Source organism: Miniopterus schreibersii (genome assembly GCF_964146895.1).
Source record: "Miniopterus schreibersii genome assembly, chromosome: 3".
Taxonomy (NCBI): domain Eukaryota; kingdom Metazoa; phylum Chordata; class Mammalia; order Chiroptera; family Miniopteridae; genus Miniopterus; species Miniopterus schreibersii.
Genome location: NC_138103.1, coordinates 4,862,885 through 4,883,538, shown reverse-complemented (window position 1 = coordinate 4,883,538; position 20,654 = coordinate 4,862,885). Strand labels below are relative to the sequence as shown.

At 40.0% G+C, this 20,654-nt stretch overlaps 1 protein-coding gene across 1 annotated transcript in view; it reads left to right on the top strand.

Annotated features, from left to right (window-relative positions):
- Positions 1 to 2,343: 2,343 nt before the first annotated feature.
- The window catches only part of LOC308554460 (phospholipid-transporting ATPase ABCA3-like), a gene marked incomplete at both ends in the record, with an annotated part of 195,441 nt that continues 177,130 nt past the window's right edge, over positions 2,344 to 20,654 (top strand). Inside the window, 4 exons of the mRNA XM_081131700.1 lie at positions 2,344 to 2,403; positions 2,732 to 2,993; positions 11,423 to 11,550; positions 12,918 to 13,065. Coding sequence (XP_080987826.1) covers positions 2,344 to 2,403; positions 2,732 to 2,993; positions 11,423 to 11,550; positions 12,918 to 13,065 — 598 coding nt within the window. The remainder of the gene's footprint in view (positions 2,404 to 2,731; positions 2,994 to 11,422; positions 11,551 to 12,917; positions 13,066 to 20,654) is intronic.

Below are 20,654 nucleotides of genomic sequence, written 5' to 3'. Positions count from 1 at the left end.
AAATTTTGCTTCTGATAATTTTGGCCTAGATTCAGAAAAATTGCTTATATCCTGGAATAGTTGACTCCAGGATAATATTAGTTTTCTCCAAAATGGATTTATTTATTTTTTTTATTTATTTTTAATGATTGTTTGCTAGAGGCTCTTTTGGGGGGATGGGGGTGGTGACTGCTGATTCAGTTTTGGACTCTGGCCTCTAAAACTGTGACAGAATAAATGTCTGTTGTTTTGAGCCTCTCAGTTTGTGGTAATTTTGTTACAGCATCCCAGGGAAACTAATACAGCCACATGGTAAATCAGAGAGCCAAGGAGCAAGCTGCCTGCATGTCAAGGCTTCTATAGTAATGGATCCCAAATGCCATCATTGTAGCCTAATCTTTTCAGTGCTCCTTCTGTGGAATAGGTGCTGAGTAAATAAAAAAGCCTCAGCAATCACCCTCACCAATTTAATGATGAGGGAAAAAAGACCATTCCATTTATTGAGCACTAACTAGGTAGTAGGCGCTGAACTACATGCTTTACCTACTTTCTTTGACTAAACCCTCCAAGCTACCCTGGGGAGACAGGCATTATTAGCCCACTTTACTGTAAAAGTGACTTCAAGGTGAGAAATGTACCAACTAGTAAGTGACAGAGCTGGCGTTTAGACACTGGTCTATCGGGCTCCAAGCCTCATGCCTTTACTTTAGCAGGACTTCTGGGAAATAAACCTGGGAAATGCTAAGACAAGGACCCTTCCTGTGGGCATTCCTCAAGGCTCATCTCCATGTGACTATGCTTAAATTCTATAACTTTTTCACCCAAGAGAGGGCTGGGATGTTGCCAATGTGAGTGCCAACATAACAAATATTTCAGCAATAAAGCATATATAGGAACGTAAATCATCCAATGGCCATAGTGTCTCTTCAGGGTCTGCAGCACAGTGGCTTCACCGAGGTGAGTCAGCGTGGCCATGCCTTCAATCACTTCGAGCTCTGGTAGATTCAGCTTCTGAACTTTCTCCTCCTTGACACTCGGACACTTTCCATCTGTTGTCTCAACAATTATTCTGCCATCATCTCCACTCCCTTTAACCTCGGCCTCCACATAAGCGGTCTTTCTGTCAGGAATCCAGCATTTCTTCTTCTCTGTTACTCACAACCCCAGATCCTGGGTGGCTGTCCTGGTGCTCTGACCCTTCCCAGCTCCTCTCCAAAAACTTTACTTGGTAAGATCAGCTTACAACTCAGTGAAAACTTAGGTTAGTGGTCATGTCTGTCCTTCAGGATTTCTTTAGCGCTGAGTTTTAATTTGGGAATGGAAGCCTGCTAAGGGAATTATATGGTCAAGTTGGAGGGAGAAGGTGGAGGAGGGAGAATATGGGTTAGTTTTGTCTGCAGCATAACTGGTTCATATCCTTTTTTCCCATATATTATTTTTCTCTCCTCAGCCTGCTCACACTCATGACCCATCCCTGAGCAAAGCCTGGGTTTATTTTTTATGCCAGGCACCTATAGGCATTTGTGATCTGGGTTCACCTTCATCTGGTATCGGGGATCAAAATTACTTGAAATTGGGCTGCAATCCCTGTGAAGGCCAGCCTCCTTCACATTCTTATTTATAGGAAACACCTCCCCTTCTTGGCCCTGAATTTCAGTTCTCTTTCTGGTAGTGCCAAGAATTTAAGTCAAATGTTCAAGGTCACACAGTCAGCGGTAGAGCTGGGAAGTCAATCTAGACAGTCTGTCCTCTCATCCTAGGTTATAATAACCTACCAGGCTACCCACACACCATGAGGGAAGGGTTTTGTTTGTTTTGTTTCCCACAGTGTACCCACACTTAACATGGCACATAGTAGATATTCAGAAAATATTTAATAAATATAAGAGTGAATCTGCTCCTATCAGTAATGTTAACGTAGGAATTTCCAGTTTCGCAAATAATTGAGTGGGACATTGAGCTTACAGGTGTGATGTGATTTTATGTGTTTTTTGTTTTTTTGCCAATGGCGATGATTTATTTGTTTTGTATTGTTTCTGAATTAGTATTTTGAAAAGAAGTGGAAAAGCTACTGGCCTAATTTACCTGGAAACTTACATCAATAGCTCATTGACCACTGTTTGTGCGTGAAGTTTTATATGTTATTAGAAGCTCAGTATATGCTGAGTAAATTAAAAACAGGGGATAAACAACTTCTCAATATTTCAGATGCTTTTTGTTTCTGTCATCTTTTCAGATTGAGAGAAAATTAAAGTATTTCAAATTTAAGTAATTGTCTAAAATTTGCATTTTTTTTTAGATAATATTAATTAAAAAACAACACAGAAACACAAAAAAACTTTACTTCCTCCATAGAGTTGAAGAATGGATTTATTGGAGTTGAACAAATTTATGGTTCTTCTGTGGAAGAATTTTATTTTAAAGGTAAGTTGAGCTATTTATCAGATCGTCACGAGGCGATTCTGGCAGCCTGATCACTGAAGTTCAGTTCGTGCTGTTGTAGTTTTCTCAGTTCTAGAGCTGGGGTTGTCTTTTCCACTTATGTGGAGTCCTCATAGAGTGAGATAACAGCAGAATGACTCCTAGGAAGGAGAAAAAAAGTCTAGGAAACTGCTGCTAGTGTAAATTGAACTGTTTGTTTTTTGGCCATCTATATATTCTTTTATGAAGTGCCTGTTAATATAAAATAATTAGCCATTTGCCAAGTTAAAATACTCTAAGGTAATTAACAATCTTTTTTTTCATCTCGTAGAAGCGGCACATTGTTGCTATAGTTGTGGAAATCATCCTGACATTACTGTTTGCCGGCGTGATTTTGTTTACACGCAGGATTATGGATCTACAGAAGATTGGGCCTTTCAGGTACCCTCCTCAGCGTGTTGATGAGTTGCCTGCATTCCTCAAACGCGTCCCCTCTTTTGGTCTGTGGGAATTGGCTTTCGTGCCTTCCAAAAGTGTTGTGGTGAAGAATATCGTTGAAACTGTGAAAAAGAATTTAAACTACAATTTTAAAGGTTAGATATTAAGGTTTTCTGAAACAAAAAAGCATTATTAAATTGTTTTAGTGAAGACACACTTACCTTTTCACTGGGCATAATCTTCCAAGTAAAACGTTGTAGGATATCCTCAAACCAGATAGTAACCTCCTAAGTATAATATTATGGACTTGTTTAAACTTGAGAGTTAAATTCACATGAAAATATTTTCTCCCAAAGAAAATTTATTTAGGTTATTATCCAATTCTGTGATACTAAGTCTTTCTTGTTTCTGATTGTGCTATTTAAACTTCTGTGTGTATAACTCCCAGGGCACATGATGGTATGCCAGATGGTATGCCAAAGGTACTCAGAACCATGGCATATGCATGAGCCCTTGTTCTGGATGCACATTCAGTCATCAGTTATTTCAAACATTGCTTATATAAGAATGCTGCCCGAGTCAAGTAGGAATGCTGCATAGGAAGTCACATAGGAAGACTTGGGCTATTTAGAATTATTACAGAAGTTCCCCATTCTCCACTTACCTTCACATTCTCAACACAGTTTCTCTCCTCTTTCTCCCAGAGATAAAAATCATCAGAAGTTTGGTGGGCATCTCTCCAGTGCCCCTCTCGTTACACACATATGTTTATTCAGCAGTGTATTTTTTCAGTCTTTTTTTGTTTCTCAAGGGAGTCCTTGAAAGTAGATGATATCTCAGAACATTTTTTATTTAAAAAAAACACATACCGAAGCAGAAAAATGAAAAAATCCCAATTTTTGAAGTATACAACACAAATATTGTAATAAATTTAGTCTCTTACAGGCTACTTTGGGGTACCCAAAATATTTTGTAATTTCCACTCTGATTTCTTCTTTGATATGTGGGATTTTAAAAAGTGTATTACTTAACTTCCAATCATCTGGGGTATTGTTGTTATCTTTCTTTCTTTTTTTTTGGCATTTTTTAAAAATTTATTTTTATTGTTGAAAGTATTACCGGTGTCCCATTCCCCCCCCAGTTGACCCCCTCCACTTCGCTTCCACCCCCTCTCCAGGTCTTCACCCCGTTACTGTCCATGGGTTATGCATATATGCATATAACTTCTTTGGTTAATCTCTTCCCACCCTCCAACCCTTTCCTCTGAAATACTATCGTCTGTTTAATGCATCAATGTCTCTGGATCTATTAAGTTCATCAGATTCTTTTGTTCATTAGCTTCTTCTTAAAGAAGACCCTTCAACATTTCCTGTAGTGCTGGTCTGGTGGTGATGAACTCCTTTAGCTTTTTCTTATCTGTGAAGTTCGTTATCTGACTTTCAATTCTAAATGATAGTTTTCCTGGGTAGAGCAATCTTGGTTGTAGTTCCATGTTTTTCTTCACTTTGAATATTTCTTGCCACTCCCTTCTGGCCTGCAAAGTTTCTGTTGAGAAATCAGCTGACAGTTGTATGGGTACTCCCTTGTAGGTAACCAATTGCTTTTCTCTTGCTGCTTTTAAGATTCTCTCTTTGTCTTTAACCTTTGGCATTTTAATTATGAAGTATCTGGGTGTGGGCCTCTTTGGGTTCCTCTTGTTTGGGACTCTCTGTGCTACCTGGACTTGTAAGTCTATTTCTTTCCCCAGGTAGGGGAAGTTTTCAGTAATTATTTTTTCAAATAGGTTTTCAATTTTTTGCTCTCTTTCTTCCCCTTCTGGCATCTCAATAATATGAATGTTGGGCCTTTTGAAGTTGTCCCAGAGGCTCCTTATACTATCTTCATATTTGGGGATTCTTTTTTCTTTTTGCTCTTCTGGTTGGGTGTTTTTTGTTTCCTCATGTTCCAAATTGCTGATTTGATTCTCAGCATCCTCTACTCTACTGTTGATTCCCTGTAAATTATTCTTCATTTCAGTTCCTGTAGCCTTCATTTCAAATTGGTACTTCATTATGTCATCGATTTTCTCAACTATTTTCGTAATAATATGCTTGAGCATCCTTATAAACAAAATTCTGAACTCTGTATCTGTTAGCTTGCTAGGATCTATTTCATTTAGTTTCTTTTCTGGAGATTTCTTCTGTTCTTTCCTTTGTAACATGTTTCTTTGCCTCCACATTTTGGCTGCTTCCTGGTGTGTGTTTCTATGTATTAGGTAGAGCTGCTATGTCTCCTGGAATTTGTAGAGTGGCTTTGTGTAGTAGGTGTCCTGTAGAGTCCAGTGGCTCAGCCTCCCCAGTCAGCTGAGCTGAGCCTTCTAGGTGGTCCCCTGTGTGGGCTGTGTGCACTGTCCTGTTGTAGTTGAGTCTTGGTTGCTGTTGGTATCACTGGGAGGAATTGATCCCCAGGCCAATTGGCTGTGAGAACCAGGTGCAAGTACAGCTGAAGAGATGCTGTGCTGGAGACACCCCTGTGGAGCAGGATTTACTTCAGTGGAGCTTTTGTGTTCACCAAGTGTGCCCCTTGAGTGTGTCACTCGTGGATGTGGTAGGGTTGTAATCTAGTGTGATACAGTCTGACCACCAGGTGCTCTATCTCTGGGGCTTCCGGGGAGGTGCAAAGTCAGCCTCTGCCAGTGCCCTGCCTAGGGCCACCCAGCAGGAGCTACTCAGCAAACCTTAGTTGGCTGCTACTTGTGCTGGGCTTGGAGGTGCCCAGGAGAGGCCCAGCTATGAGCCCATGCATGCTGCCACTAGTGCCAGGCCTGGGGCCACTTATCAAGCTGTATGGGGCCCACTGCTGCTTGTTTGAGAGATTTTAGGAAAGTCCTAAGCATGAGGCTCGAGAGGCCACTTGCATAGAAAAGCCGCTTCAAATGGCCTGGATGAGCTGCTGGTAGGGAGGGGCGGGGCCTCCGGGAATCAGGGGGCTGGGCCAAAGGTGCGAGTCAGGTGCTGGCAACTCAAATATGGCTCCTGCCTGCCAGCTGTGTGCGGGGAGGACTCACCAAAGGAGCCATGGCCTCTGCCAGCCCTTCTGCCTGGGAGGAAGCTGCCCCTCCAGCTCTCGCTCGGGTCTCAGGCAGGTTAGTTCCTCCCTGAGTGTCCCGGGTCCTTTCAAGCTGCTGCCCAGTGCTCGGCTCAGAGGGAGGGCGTCCGAGTGAGTCTGTGCCGGGCCCTTTAAGGGGAGCTGCTGGGGCTCCCGCAGCCTCCACGACTCTCAGTGACAGTCCCCGCTGGTGTCACAGCCTGAAGGTGTGGTGACGTCTCTTCCCGGCCTTGGAGCCCTTGGCTGGGGGCTTATGTGGGGCTGGGACCCCTCCCTTCTCGGGGAAACCTCCACCCTGAGAAGTCCTCCTGGGTTTACCCCATGGCACCGGGTGTGGGCCCGCAGCTGCATCTCCTTGATCCAGCCCCGATCCGCCCCCATCTCTGCCCCTCCTCCCGCTCTTGGTGCTGCTTCAGTTCCCTGGTTGTGGGGCTTCTGTGCAGCCAGATTTCAGGAGGCTCTGAGTGATGGTGGTTCTGTGTTTTAGTTGTAATTTTGATGTGGTTGTGGGAGGCGGCAGGTACAGCTGTTTCTTACGCCACCATCCTGTTTCCGCCTCTGTTGTTACTTTCTGTTGTTGATTTCTATTTTAATTTTCTTGAATTGGAGCATATACTCTATAATGTCTGTTGTTTGAAATTTTGAGAATTGTTCTTGGTTAGTTCATAGTATATTTTGATAAATGTTCATGTGCATTTGTAAAGACTGTATTCTGTAGTGTTTGTTTGTGGTGTTCTCCAAATGTCACCTAGGCCAAGTTGTCAAGCTCATTAATCACCATACTTTTCAAGTCTCCTGTGCTCTTACTGTTTTTATCTACTTATTCTATTAATTGTTGAGGATGGTATTAAATTTCCAACTAGGTGTCATTAATATTAAAAAGGTTATACATATTAAAATAATATTAAATTTTTCTTTTTGCTTATATATTTTGAAATCATTAGGGTGTGGTCTTTCTGTTGAATTGTTTAAAAAGTATTTCTCAGTTCTGAAATTTTCCATTTCTCTCTGTTTTAATAGATTCCAGGTCTCTAAAGAAATGTTTTATTTTTAAGTTTACTGGCTATATTAACCATAGTTACTTTAGAATCCCTACCAAAAAGTTCTGATATCTGCATTACTTGTATATATTTTTTTCTCTTAAGTCATTGAGTTCTGTTTTATAATATGTCTTACATATTTTAATGACAGATATTGTAGATGAAAAGTATTAGAGGCTCTTGAGAACACTTTTTTATCCTAAGAAGGTTTAAGTTTTCTTCTAGATGGTTGTCAGTTTGATTCCATTGAAGACTGGTGTTATGTTTCAATAAGGACTGCTCTATTCAGTTTCACTTTACTCCTGAGGGATACCTCTTGCCCTGGGGTGTGGTCATTACTCCTAGGGCATGGCCCTTCTAGGGTGTAAGCTGGAAGTCTGGAGTATTTTTGAAGGCGCTTCCACCTTTGTGAGGCTTGAACTCCATTCTCTGCCTCCTGAGCATCGCCTAGCTGCTGCAGTCACTGCTCCACATGTATCCTACCACCTGCTGGTTTTTTGGAGCCTGTTCCTGTGCCTTTCCACTGTCAGAGCTGGCTAATGACTTCAGGGGAATGTACATGGTGAATTTTCACCTCACTTCTCTGCTATTCTCTTCTCTTTGGAATTTTGCCCCTTAAGTCCCAGCCATTTTGGCAGCCGGAACTCTCACCTCTTTCTATTCAACTCAGTAAGTCAGCAACTTCTTGCAAATGCTTTCAGAGACAATACCAGGGTTAATATGGCATTCACCTTGTGCATTTCAAGCAGTTTTAAAGATTTTGTCCAACTTTTGTGCAGTCGGAAAGTTTAATCTTATTGGAAGCTACTCTATCATAGGCAGAAAACTGGAAGTCCTTGTATGAGAATTTTTAAATTTTCTGCTGGTTATTTCCAAGTTTTTTACATTATATTCAGAGAATGAAGTCTTTACGATGTTGATTCCTCAGAATATTGATGTTCTTTTGTGTGTCTTAATACATGATTAACTTGTATAAAAATTCCTTATGTGCTGTGTAATGATACATATTCCGCACGGTCATGGACTAGACCCCATTTAGGTATTAATCAGAATTTCTTGGCCCCACCTGCTCACTTATCATGATCCCAGCCACATATCTGGAAATGGCCTCAGTTATAGCCCTGTTTGGCCTTGGTTCTGCCATCAGCACTATTGGCCTAGGACCTGGGAGGAATCACGCCCACCCAGGCCTCAGGTATAAGCCCACTGACTTTGATTCTGGCTGTAGACTCTTTAGCTACTGGTTACCTGGCTCTTTCTTCTAGTGGCTACTTCAGGAACATGTCTTGGAGACATATTCTTGTAAGGCCAAACATTGGCCCAGGAACACAAGAATCAGAGTCAGTTCTGGAGTCTATGACTTCATTCTTTTCTTCCTGTTCCTTTGTTTATGACAATTATACAGTGGAACCTCAGTTCTCAAACTTAATTCATTCCAGAAGCCTGTTTGAGAAGCAATTTGTTTGAAAACGGAATCATTTTTTCCCATTAGAAATAATGTAAATTAAATTAATCTATTCCAGGCCCCCCAAAGTGATTCCCTATTTTAACCTTTCTTATATACAGTACATGTCTAATGTACTGTTTAACCTATTGATAAACACTTATTTTCTTAAACTTATAGAACCACCCCCTACTAACCTTAAACAAATCACTTTCAGAACCTGTTCCAGGGGTGTCTTTCAGGAGGCCAGCGTGCGGCATCTTCACTTTTTCACGTATCACTGCCTCCCAAATGCTGTCACTGGCTGACTGCTTTTGCATTTATCCAAATTGACACAGTTTTTCTCTCTTCAGTTGCTTTTGGTCACTGTTTCTTTCACACCCTTCGCAACATTAGCACTCTTGATGGCCTCCTTATGTGTTAAAATTGTGCTAATCTATTTCACCAGCAACAAAAGCACTCTCTCTTTTCTTTGTTGCCTGAGAGAAACTTTTTGTCATGCTGAGGTATCAGCATGGAAGGGTTGTCAGGTCTAAACAACCGAAGTTTGGTTAGACAGCCAAGCGTGAACAACTTGGTCGAGAACTGAATTGTTTGAGATGGGAGACATTTGAGAAACGAAGTTTGACTGTGTTTTTATGCATATATATAGCAAATGCCCAACCACCACATTGACATAAATGCAGATATTTTGGATGATGATAATCTAGGTGTTTCCACCAAGTTTCCATATGTACAGATGCTGCTACATTTTTGGAGTTGAGAGTGTTGTTTTTTATAGATTTGTTTGCAGAAAATGAGTGGAGGGAAGTAGCTGAGGGAATTGATCTTATGATAGTTTTTGTGAGATTCAGAAAATGATACCTGGGAACCCACGTGACAAGTGTGACAAATGCTTGAGGAAAGTGTCCCTTGTGAATGGGAACTTTAGAAGCATGAGATAGTACCTTTGGTGAAGATTGGTGTTCTCACAAGCTATGCCATCAAAGGACATACAGGTGGCCAATAGACATATGGTAATAATGGGCTTCTTCTGGAAGTTTCTGAGAATCCGATCATGCAGTCAAGCCATTGACATCTTAGTAGTAAGAGAGCATGGAACTTCACTTGCACCTGTGGGCTGTTGAAGCCTTTGTTATTCTGTTAACATCAAAACTAATTTTACAGGCTCCTATTGGCCAAATTTGAGATAATTTAAGAAAAAAAGATGTTTACTCCTAAGAAAATGTTTAGTGTATACAAACTCACTTACAGATATTTACATGACTAAATATTATGTCTTAGGACTGACTACAAGTGATGCCACATTAAAAAAAAACCTTTTAATTAGGTTAAATTTAATTTAGGCTAAATTCATTGATTGATCACCTCAAATATTGAAACATAATTGTGGCAAACAAGGATCCAAGATGGTAATGGAGCAGGTGAAAGCTACACTCACCTCCTCCCAGGACCAAACTGGAATTACGACTAAATTATAGAACAATTGACCTGAATAACCAACTGAAGACCAGCTGAAAAGAAGTCACCAATACATCTGATAAAGGGTTAATATCCAAAATTTATAAAGAACTTATAAAATTGAACACCATGAAAAACAAGCTAATTAAAAAATTGGCAAAGGACCTGAATAGACACTTCTCCAGAAAGGACATACAGGTGGCCAATAGACATATGAAAAAATGCTCAACATCACTAATCATCAGAGGTGCAAATTAAAACCACAATAAGGTATCACCTCACCTTTCAGAATGGCTCCATCAACAAATAAACAACAAGTGCTGGCGAGGCTGTGGAGAAAGGGGACCCTCGTGCACTGCTGGTGGGAGTGCAGACTGGGGCAGCCACTGTGGAAAACAGTATGGCGTTTCCTCAGAAAATTAAATATGTAACTAACTGCCTTATCCAGCAATTTTACTTCTGGGAATATATCTGAAGAAACCCGAAATGCCAATCAGGAAGAATATATGCACCCCTATGTTCATAGCAGGGTTATTTACAATAGCTAAGATCTGGAAACCTCCCAAGTACCCATCAGGAGATGAGTGATAAAAAAGCTGTGGGACATTTATGCAACAGAACACTACTTGGCCTTAAAAGAATGAAATCTTACCCTTGGCGACAGCATGGGTGGACCTGGGGAGCATTATGCTAGTGGAAATAAGCTAGTCAGAGAAGACAAGTCCCATAGGATCTCACTTATATGTGGAATCTAATGAACAAACTGAACTAATAAGCAAAATAGAGACAGACTCAGGTAGAGAGCAGCCTGACAGCTGTCAGTGATGGGGCGGGGGTGAGTGGGGAGTAGGGTGGGAGGAATTGAGCGAAAAAGAGAAAAAACCTCATGGACATGGACAACAGTGTGGTTATCACAGGGGGAGGAGGGGTTGGGAGGTGGAGGAGGTAGAGGCGGGATAAATGGTGATGGCCGGAGACTTGACTCGGGGTGGTGAGCACACAGTGCAGCGTACAGATAGGTTGTAGAACTGTACACCTGAAAGCTGTATGTATAATTTTGTTAACCATTGTTGCCCCAATAAATTCAATAAAAAGGAAAAGAGAAACAATTGCCTCAAATAGTAAAACTATAAAGTGGTTTTATTCCTCAATTTCTGAGTATTTTTTATTTAGATGTTAGAGATCCCCATGGTATGGGACTTTGAATAGATTGCATAGGTCGATTTTGTTCTTATTTCCCTTCAAGGTGGAAGTTTCAGAACACAGTGTGAATCACCCCTCTTCCTTAGACTTCCTTCATTGTGCAGTTATTATAATCAGTAATTATATTCTAAGCTTTGCTAAAACTTTTAAAACTCCTAAAAGTGTTACGCACTCCAAATACACATTCGTTCATTATGCCAGTGTTTCAGCAACAGTGTTTCAAAATTCATAGTATTTTGATCGCCTTTCATCCATGTAAAGTGCTTCTCCATTCTAAAGATAGGAAGGACTGTCAGACATTTTGCCTTTTTGTGGTCGTCTCACACATTAGAGTTTTCTCTCCCTACAGTTCAAGGCTTTTCCTCAGAAAGAGACTTTGAAGCTTATGTTCGGAGAGAGAATAACTCTGAAAGAGTGATGGTTGCTTTTGTTTTTGACCATGAGTTCCAAAACAGCCATGATCCTCTGCCACTTAAGGTAAGAAAGTTTTATGTAGAAACCTTATAGCTGTACTTCTAGTTTCCAAGGATTTAATGAAGCGGAGGTATCATTCTATTTTATAAGTGGGGAGACTGTAACTTTCCCAAGTTCACACTGCTTATTCACAGCAGAGCAGGGACGCAAATCCAAATCTAACTCCCTTCGGTGCCTGTGCGTGTATTTACCAGTGCTTTATGTTGATGGGGAAAGATCTGAATTCACTACCTACCAGGCCTTCTACTTATAAGTCAGAATCACAGGAAGCATTGACCACTGAGGCCGTTACCTTTGCCGCTGTATCTGACATGGGTGCTGTCTCCAGCTCTGCAGGTGATATGAAATAGGGCACGTTTCCTAGGGCAAGAGACCTGATTGACAAAGCAGGTGCAGCTTCACTTCACCAGCCTAGAACACAACCAGGAAACTTAACTCTTTCTTTAGAATGAATCTCATCATTTATAAATCGAAACCTAGAAAACAGTGCTAGGGCGTAGCCAGGCTGAATTAGAATCAGGACATATGTAGACACTGAAGAGGATTCTGGTAGCAGCGCGCCCCCCCCCCCCCGAAGGAGAGGCAAGGACAGTGCTTTAAACTTAGTGTCCCTGGTGTTGAGAGAAATAATCCAAGTGTTCATGGAACCATAATTCTGCATTTAAGATGCAGGCAATTGACCATGGAATGAAAAAGTAAGGAAAACCACTGGCTATAACTAGGGTTGTGGGAATCTTTTCATTCTGTCCTGTCATTCCCTCAACTCCTTTCATAGATGTCAGCTTTCCTCAGGGGACTGGCTCAATGCAAACTGATGCTGATGTGGGCTTAACAGCTTACACAGAGCCTGGTCAAAATGCTTTGGTGGGGTTTCAAACTTCACCTCTTGTGCTTGTATAATCTCCCCTCCCTGGCTCCCCACCCTTGACTTATTACTCTCACTTACCCTTAAGGTTGCTGCTGTGACTCGTACAGTGTCTCTTCTGACCACACCCACGCCTTTCCTCCTTCATACTTCCATAAATTTTCTATACATATCTCTACCACTGAATGTACTATAGCAGAAAGATATGTTTTTCCTCTACTAGAATTTGAGCTCCTTAAGTAACAAAGGCTGTCTTAATCCTTCAACATGTAGTAAGTGCCTGAAACTTTTGTCTTGATAACTGAACATAGGAATATTTACCTTGACTCAGCCTTGTGACCAGGTCGCTCTCACTTCCGGGGGTTCAGAATCTACTTGGGTGCAGCTAATCAGTCTGCCTTACAATCACATATTCCCAACTGTACTTTACTTTCTTTTGTTTCTCATTCCTGCTTAATTATCTTTTTGTTTATAGATATTGTTTGTTTCCAATTGCTCCTTGTAGGTGAAATATTATCTGCGTTTTAGTAGTTCTCAGAGGAACGGGAATGTGAATTACCTCCGACCTGGAAGCTGGGAAACAGATGCTCTCTTTCCAGAGTCTCCTGCTATAGGACCCAGAAATGCATATGACCCAAGTGGGGGGAGTCCTGGTGAGCAGATCTTTAACCACCCTTACTTGAATAATCCTAGTTTTACAGCAAGAACCATCACATATTTATATGTATATATCTTCAACTTTTGATGAAAATTATTTCTTTTTAACTTACTATGCTGGTGATTTTTTTTTTTTAATTTAAAATTTTTAGTGTCCAAAAACTCATATGAAAAATCCTAGGCACTGGAACAGTGTATTTTTATCCATTATCATTGTATATCCTTATATTTCCATGTAGATTTACTTGTGAAATTTTGACTCTAATGACTTTAGTATACACATCTCCAGGTACTGACACAGACTAAATAATTATAACTGTATGGTATTCTGTAGGACTGATAAACAGTTTTTAGTATAGCTATGTTAATTTAAAATTTACTGCACATACTGCCATGGCAACGTCTTTAATGTGGAGCTTTGCTTTTACCAACAATAATGCACATTTATCTTGAGGAAATGATTCAGCAAGAGAAACAAGCTGTAACCAATTTAGCATAATTCTTAAAAATTTGAAATAACCTATATCTTAAATATGGTAAGTGACTATTAAAAGCATAAAATATAATTTGACAGATAATTGTATTTTGAGATTATACCTATGTAAACTGCATATTCATGAGCACAAAACTAGGATAGCCATCCAAGTAGGAAACTATTTGCTATGTTAGGGTGGCAGGATTGTGTTGCATATTATTATTATTTTCTTTAAAAATATTTTGAATATTATTTTTCAGTCATAAAATTTAAAGGGGAATCATGTCTTTTTCAACTTATGTTGCTTTATTATAAACTTTGGCCTAAGGTCTTACTTTATAAGGGTTAGGCTGGTGAAAGACTTAGAAGCTGGTTAATGATAAGAATTTCCAGGGATGTGATATATAGAAACTCAAATGCACTGCTGGAGGGAGAGCTGTTCTGGGGAGCAGCCTGGCAATGGTGGGTGTCTTAGTCCATTTGGGCTGCTGTAATAAAGTACCACAATTGGGGAGTTTGTAAATCACATAAATTTATTTCTCATAGTTCTGGAGGCTGGGAAGCCTGAGATCAGGGCACCAGCATGGCCATGTGGTGGTGATGGCTCCCTTCCTGGTTCATAGCCTATGCCATTTTGTTGTGCCTTCATATTGTGGAAAAGGCTAACGAGCTCTCTGCAGCCTCTATTATAAGAGCTCTAATTCCATCCATGAGGGCTCCACGCTCATGACTTAAGCATCTCCCAAATAACCCACCTACTAACACCATCACCTTTGGGTTAGGATTTCAACATGTGAATTTGTTGAATTCAGACCATAGCAATAGCCAAATTAAGAATATGTTCCTGAGTATAAACGCTAAAAAATTCTTTTGCAGATTCATAAGAATGTTCCCAACAGTGTTGTTTGTAGTGGCAAGGAGTAGGAGGCAATCAGGGCAACTGATTAGAAGGACCGGACTAGATGTATGCATAGCAACATCTTCAAAACATAGAACAGAGTATATAAAGTTTATAACTCACTTTCATTTACATAAATTAAAATATACGCAAACAGCATGCTTGTATAAGTTTTAGAAGAACACGTAAAAACAAAAGGATACTTATCAAACACGTTAGGAATGTTGCCAATGGAAAGGAAATGGGGCAAGGGAAAAAGGAATATGAAAGAATAAATAACTAAGAGGGTTAAGGGACATGAACCAATCATTGGGTCATGAACTGAGGAGTATGATTAATTCAGCCTTCTGCACTTGAAGCTAAAAATACATGTGTGTGTACAAACACACTGAAATGGTGCATGACAAAATTAGAACATGTTAAAGACTAATTGAGAGATCCAAGATGGCAGCGGACTGAGTGGAAGCTACACTGACACTCTCCTGGGACTAATCTGGATTTACAACTAAAACATAGAAAAAATATCCTGAAAACCAACCGAAGATGAGCTGGAGAGCACCCTCATGACCAAAGAGGAAAAGTGGAGACTGCAAGGAGACTGGTAGGAAGTGCGTACACGAGAGGGCTGGCTGGGCTCCCACAGGCAGCAGCTGAACGTCCAGAGGGATATCTCAGCTGTGGGGGGTTCTCACAGAGGACTCTGGGGCATAAACCCCAGGCTGGGCTTCCCAGCCAAGAGCACCAGAACTGAGAAAGGTGCCCACATAACATCTGGCTATGAAAAGCAGCCGGGTTTCTGTCTGTCAGGGGGAGGCAGCTGGAACTGCAGGCACCCTCTTGAAGAGCCATTGCACCTTGGGCAGCCACTCACCTTGGGCTCCAGTGGAGGGGGAGTGGAGTGGACTGGAGCTCTGTGGGGAGAGTCTGGGGAGAGTCATTCCCCCAGACTGTGGGGGACATCTTTATTGGGAGGCGAACTTTCAGCTTTTGCCTGAGGGGGGAAGCAATTGCTCCACTCTGCTGGAGAGCCTCTTGCCCTGCCCTGAGGAGTTTCTACAGCCTGAGGCTTGTTAAGAGACTGATAACAACTAGCTGCCCCACCCTGTGGAGTTTCTACAGCCTGAGGCTCATTAAGAGGATTAATTCACAAGTTTGCAGACTGAGGCAGACCTCAGGATGCTTTAAGTTTTTGCCTGATCTGTTTTGGGACCTGGGACTTAGAAAAGCAAACTTTGGTGTGCATCTCAGTCCTCTCCAAATGCATCCAGCCCCAGCATTGGAGACCTTAAGCCTGGGGTTGTTGATAGCCCCAAACAGGGTACTCAGGCCCAGTCAAAAACTGTGTCTGACATTGGCCTGTACCAGAGACCCTCCAAAAAGACTGAGAATCCTAGCAGATCTACCTAACATTTAGCCAAAATGGGGAGACCAAAAAATAAGCCCCAAATGAAAGAACAAGAGAAGTCTCCAGAAAAAGAGCCAAATGAAACAGAGATAAGCAACCTCTCAGATATAGAGTTTAGAATACTGATTGTAAGGATGCTCAACAGCATGAAAAAAGATTTGGAAACTATGAAAAATGACCAGTCAGAAATGAAGAATGACATAGCAGAAATAAAGAATACATTAGAAGAAATAAACATCATTAGAAGAAGCTGAGGATCGGATCAGTGAATTAGAATACAGGGTAGAAAAAAAATCACTGAATCAGAGATCCCAAAACAAAAAACAATTAAAAAACAGGAGGACAGTCTAAAGGAGCTGTGGGACAGCATAAAACGTAACAATATTCATATTATAGGAATTCCAGAGGAGGTTGAAAGTAAGCAATGGTTAGAGAACCTATTTGATGAAATAATGGCAGAAAACTTCCCTAACCTGGTCAAGGAAAAAGGCATACAGGTTCTGGAGGCACAGAGAGTCCCAAGCAAGAAGAATCCAAAGAGGCCAAAGCCCAGACATATCATAATTAAAATGTCAAAAATCCAAGACAAAGAGAGAATCTTAAAGGCAGCAAGAGAAAAGCAAACTGTTACCTACAAAGGAGCTCCCATAAGGCTGTCAGCTGAGTTTTCGTCGGAAACTCTACAGGCCAGAAGGGAATGGCATGAAGTTTTCAAGGTAATGCAAAAGAAGGATCTGAAACCAAGACTACTCCATCCAGCAAGATTATCAGTCAAGCTGGATGGTGAAATAAAGAGCTCCTGAAACAAAAAAAGGTTAAAAGACTTTATCACTACAAAACCAGCATTACAGGAAATGTTAAAGGGACTGCTATAATTAGACATAGAAATAAAGAGAATGAGAAATAGCTATAAAGAAACAAAATGTCAGTAGATAAGTATCTTTCAATAATAACCTTAAATGTAAATGGATTAAATGCCCCAATAAAGAGATATAGGGTGGCTGAATGGATAAGAAAACATGACCCAACTATATGCTGCCTACAAGAGACCTACCTCAGAACAAAAGACTCAGACAGGATGAGAGTGAAGAGATGGAAAAAAGTTTTCGATGCAAATGGAAATGACAAAAAAAAGCTGGGGTAGCAATTCTCATATCAGACAAAATAAACTTCAAAATGAAGACCATAATGAGAGATAAGAAAGGTCATTACATAATACAAAAGGGATCAATCCATCAAGAGGATATAACCCTGATAAACATATATGCACCCAATATAGGAGCACCTAAATTTATAAAAATCTTCTAGAGGACTTTAAGGGAGAGATAAACAGCAATACAGTCATACTCGGGGACTTTAACACCACATTGACTTCACTGGATAGGTCTTCCAGACAAAAAATCAACAAGGAAACAGCGACCCTAAATGACACACTAGATCAGATGGATTTAATTGACATTTACAGAACATACTACCCCAAAGCTTCAGAATATACATTCTTCTCAAGTGCACATGAGTCATTCTCAAAGACAGACCTCATGTTAGGACACAAAAGAAGTCTCTAGAAGCTCAAGAAGATTGAAATCATATCAAGCATCTTCTCCGATCACAATGGCATGAAACTAGAAACCAACTATAATAAAAACACTAAAAGACATTTAAACACATGGAGACTGAAAAGCATGTTTTTAAACAATGAATAGGTTACCAAAGAGATCAAGAAAAAAATAAAAAACTTCCTGGAAACAAATGAAAATGAACACACAACAATTCCAAATCTATGGGACACAATGAAAGCAATCCTGAGAGGGAAATTTATAGCACTACAAGCCTACCTCAAAAAACAAGAAAAACTTCTAATAGAGTCTTTAACCCTACAACTCAAAAACCTAGAAAGGGAACAATAAGAAAAGCCCAGAGTAAGTAGAAGGAAAGAAATAATAAAGATTAGAGCAGCAATAAATGACAGAGACTAAAAAAAAATACAAAAGATCAATAAAACCAAGAGCTGGTTCTTTGAAAAGATAAACAAGATTGGTGAACCTTTAGCCAGACTCATGAAGAAACAAAGAGAGAGGACCCAAATAAACAAAATCAGAGAGGAAAGAGGTGAAATAACAACTGACCCAACAGAAATACAAAGGATTGTAAGAAAATACTATGAACAACTATATGCCAACAAACTGGACAACCTGGATGAAATGGATGAATTCCTAGAAAAATATAATCTTTCAAAACTCAATCAGGAAGAGTCAGAAAGTTTAAGTAGGCCAATAACTGCTGATGAAGTTGAAGCAGTAATCCAAGAGCTCCCTGCACACAAAAGCCTTGGCCTGGATTGCTTCACAGGGGAGTTTTGCCAAACATTCAAAGAAGAATTAACACCCATCCTCCTCAAACTTTTTCAAAAAATCCAAGAAGAAGGAACACTTCCAAACTCTTTTTACGAGGCCAGCATTAGCCTAATTCCAAATCCAGATAAAGACACTACAAAGAAAGAGAATTACAGGCCAATATCCCTGATGAACATAGATGCTAAAATCCTCAACAAAATATTAGCAAATTGGATCCAGCAATATATTAAAAAGATCATCCACCACGACCAAGTGGGATTTATTCCAGGGATGCAGGGCTGGTACAATATTAGCAAATCAATAAACGTGATGCATCACATAAACAAATTGAAAGATAAAAATCACATGATCATATCAATAGATGCAGAAAAAGCATTTGATAAAATCCAACACCCATTTTGATAAAAACTCAGCAAAGTGGGAATAGAGGGATCCTACCTCAACATAATAAAGGCCATATATGACAAACCTACAGCCAACATCATACTCAATAGGCAAAAACTAAAATCATTTCCCCTAAGAACATGAACAAGACAGGGGCGTCCACTTTCACCACTCTTATTCAACATAGTACTGGAAGTCCTAGCCACAGCAATTAGACAAGAAGAAAACATAAAAGGCATCCAAATTGGAAAGGAGGAAGTAAAACTGTCATTATTTGCAGATGACATGATATTGTACATAGAGAATTCTAAAGATTCTACCAGAAAACTACTAGATTTAATAAATGAACTCAGCAAGGTAGCAGGATATGAAATTAACACCCAGAAATCGATGTCATTTTTATACACCAATAATGCACTCTCAGAAACAGAAACTAAAAAAACAATGTCATTTACCATTGCAACTAAAAAAATAAGATACATAGGAATAAACTTAACCAAAGATGTAAAAGACCTTTACTCAGAAAACTACAGGACACTGAAAAAAGAAATAGAGGAAGATATAAACAAATGGAAAAATATACCATGTTCCTGGATTCGGAGAATTAACATCATTAAAATGTCCATATTACCCAAAGCAATCTATAAATTCAATGCAATCCCTATTAAAATACCAACAGCATATTTCACAGATCTAGAAAAACACTTCAAAAATTTATCTGGAACCAAAAAACACCCGGAATAGCCATAGCAATCTTGAGAAAGAAGAACAAAGTTGGAGGGATCACAATACCAGATATCAAGTTATACTACAAAGCCACTATAATCAAAATAGCCTGGTACTGGCACAAGAACAGATATATTGATCAGTGGAACAGAACAGAGAACCCAGAAATTGACCCATGCCATTATGGTCAATTAACATTTGACAAAAGAGGCAAGAACATACAATGGAGTAAAGACAGTCTTTTCAATAAATGCTGTTGGAAAAATTGGACAGATACATGCAAAAAAATGAAACTGGACCACCAACTTACACCAAAGTAAATACACAAAAGTAAATTCAAAATGGATAAAAGACTTAAATGAAAGGCATGAAACCATAAAAATCCTAGAGGAAAACGTAGGCAGTAAAATTTCACACATCTCTCATAGCAATATGTTTGCTGATCCATCTCCTATGGCAAGAGAAACTAAGGAGAAAATAAACAAATAGGATTGCATCAAAATAAAAAGCTTCTGCACAGCAAAGGAAACCATCAACAAAACGAAAAGGGGGCCCACTGTATGGGAGAACATATTTGCCAATGACCCATCAGATAAAGGGTTAATATCCAAAATATATAAGGAACTTATACAACTTAATAAAAGGAAGACAATCCAATTAAAAAATGGGCAATGGACCTAAATAGACACTTCTCTAAAGAGGACATGCGAATGGCTAAGAGACACGCGAAAACATGCTCAACGTCGCTAATCATTAGAGATGCAAATTAAAACCACAATGAGGTATCACTTCATACCTGTCAGAATGGCCACCATCAACAAGTCAACGAACTACAAGTGCTGGCTAGGGTGTGGAGAAAAGGGCATCCTAGTACACTGCTGGTGGGAATGCAGACTGGGGCAGCCACTGTGGAAAGCAGTATGGAGTTTCCTCAAAAGATTAAAAATTGACCTGCCATTTCACCCAGTGATCCCACTTCTAGGAATATATCCTAAGGCAGCCCAAACACCAATCGCAAAGAACTTATGCACCCGTATGTTCATAGCAGTGCAATTCACAGTAGCTAAGATTTGGAACAGCCCAAGTGCCCATCTGTAGATGAGTGGATAAAAAAGCTGTGGCACATTTACACCATGGAGCACTATGCAGCTATGAAGAGGAAGGACCTTTTGGCCTTTGGCACAGTATGGAGGGAACCAGAGAGTATTATGCTAAGTGAAATGAGCCAGTCGGAGAAGGACAAGTACCAAATGATCTCGCTTATATGTGGAATATAATGAACAAAATAAACTGATGAACAAAGTGGATCCAGTAACAGAAGCTTGGAACAAACTGAGGGATCT